This window comes from Acyrthosiphon pisum, unplaced genomic scaffold (assembly GCF_005508785.2).
Source record: "Acyrthosiphon pisum isolate AL4f unplaced genomic scaffold, pea_aphid_22Mar2018_4r6ur Scaffold_21226;HRSCAF=23368, whole genome shotgun sequence".
NCBI classification, from domain to species: domain Eukaryota; kingdom Metazoa; phylum Arthropoda; class Insecta; order Hemiptera; family Aphididae; genus Acyrthosiphon; species Acyrthosiphon pisum.
In genome coordinates this window covers 1-1,577 of record NW_021770670.1, presented here as the reverse complement: position 1 = coordinate 1,577, position 1,577 = coordinate 1, and the positions used below count along the sequence as shown (strand labels likewise).

Below are 1,577 nucleotides of genomic sequence, written 5' to 3'. Positions count from 1 at the left end.
GTGCAGAAGAGACGCTGGAATTTTTAACGTTTTTAAGAATAGCATCTATAACAATATAGGTAATATATAAATCATAAAATATTAAACATACTTAGGACATACATTTTAATAAAATAATAGACTCACTTATAATTATTTTAAAAAGAAATGAAGTCTTGAGAGGTTCCTTTTCTTTTTTGTTCATTGGACCTTTGCCTGTTAAGGATACTTGTCTTCCAAGATTATTTGTAAATATTAAGTCCATAATTGATTTAGTTACTTTCCCAATGTTTGAACCATGGTAGCATTTTAACTTTTTTATCTAAAAATATAAAATATAATAATTAAAATGTATATATATTATATAATATGGACTATACATACCAGTTTTTTACGGAACACATCATCATTTTGTAGAGTAATATTAATTTCTCTTAAAGAGTCTAAGTCGTCAATAGGAAATCCTTCAAGTAAAACATCATCGCCATAGTCATCATTATCATCAATACTTTTATCTTGAAACTTAACAATTTTTAAAACATCTTTTAGTAATTCCTCTTGCCTGGACATATCTAAAACGAGTTTGTTTATTTTGGTATTCATTTCTGTCAGTTTTGTAACGACATATAGCTGTGACGTTTTATCATACCCAACTAAAAATAAATTCAAACAAATAACATCCAAGTACAAATTAAATGTATTAAGGTCTCCACACACTGCAGCGGTGGTGGTAAAATTCTTTTGTCTTGGCTGTGCCACCGCGATGACGGTAAATTGTGTCCGGACTCATTTTTACCGCCACCGCTGCAGTGTGTGGGCACCTTTACAAGAACAAATATACATAAAATTACCATCTAATGATACATCCAAATGTAAATTTTATTTTACATACAATAATTTACCTTTTTTTGGCTGCATGGCCGGAGATTGGGATGGATGAGATGGAAAGAGATTTCGTGCTACAGAATTAATTTTTGAATTAGGTGGAGTCACAGGAGAAATCAACAGTGATGGAGATAAAATCACATTATTGTTTTCTGTTAAGCTACTTGCAGACAGGTCATTATAGTTATTGATGACTGTAATCGAACCAACATTTTCTGAACCATTTTCATTTTTATTAGATTGAGATTTCTTTGATTGTGCTGAAAAATATATTGAAACTAATTATTAAATATGACCTTTAATATAAACATACTGTTAGTACAGATTTATAGTATAGGTACCTAACTCATATTTATTTTAAAACTTACTACTCAAATAAGGTGAAGACTGGTTTATAAGATTTGAATGCATTCCGCGTTTAGGACTTTTATAAGTTGACAAAGTTGAACTATTATTTTTGAAATGCTCCGGAGTTTGATTATCTAAAATAAAAAAAATATTATTTAAACCAATATAGGTACTGGTATATCAATGTATTATACCAGGTGATTTCATAAATGGATGCTTCGGTAATGTTTGAGAAATAATTATTTTGGATTTGTTAGCAGTATGTCTATTATCATTTGGAGAAAATTCTACTAAACGTTTTACTTTTTTTGCTGCCAATATACGTCTTTTATACTTTGAAAAGTATTCATCTTTTTCTGAATTTA

At 29.0% G+C, this 1,577-nt stretch overlaps 1 protein-coding gene across 1 annotated transcript; it reads right to left on the bottom strand.

The window, feature by feature from the left end:
• Positions 1-4: 4 nt before the first annotated feature.
• Positions 5-1,571, bottom strand: LOC100574168 (the record flags this gene model as incomplete). The annotated part of the gene is made up of 6 exons (XM_029492314.1): positions 1,407-1,571; positions 1,233-1,346; positions 882-1,124; positions 364-632; positions 127-301; positions 5-45 (listed from the first exon to the last, which is right to left on the bottom strand). Coding segments are annotated over exons 1-6 (855 nt in total), but the record flags the coding sequence as incomplete, so codon positions are not given.
• Positions 1,572-1,577: the final 6 nt, after the last annotated feature.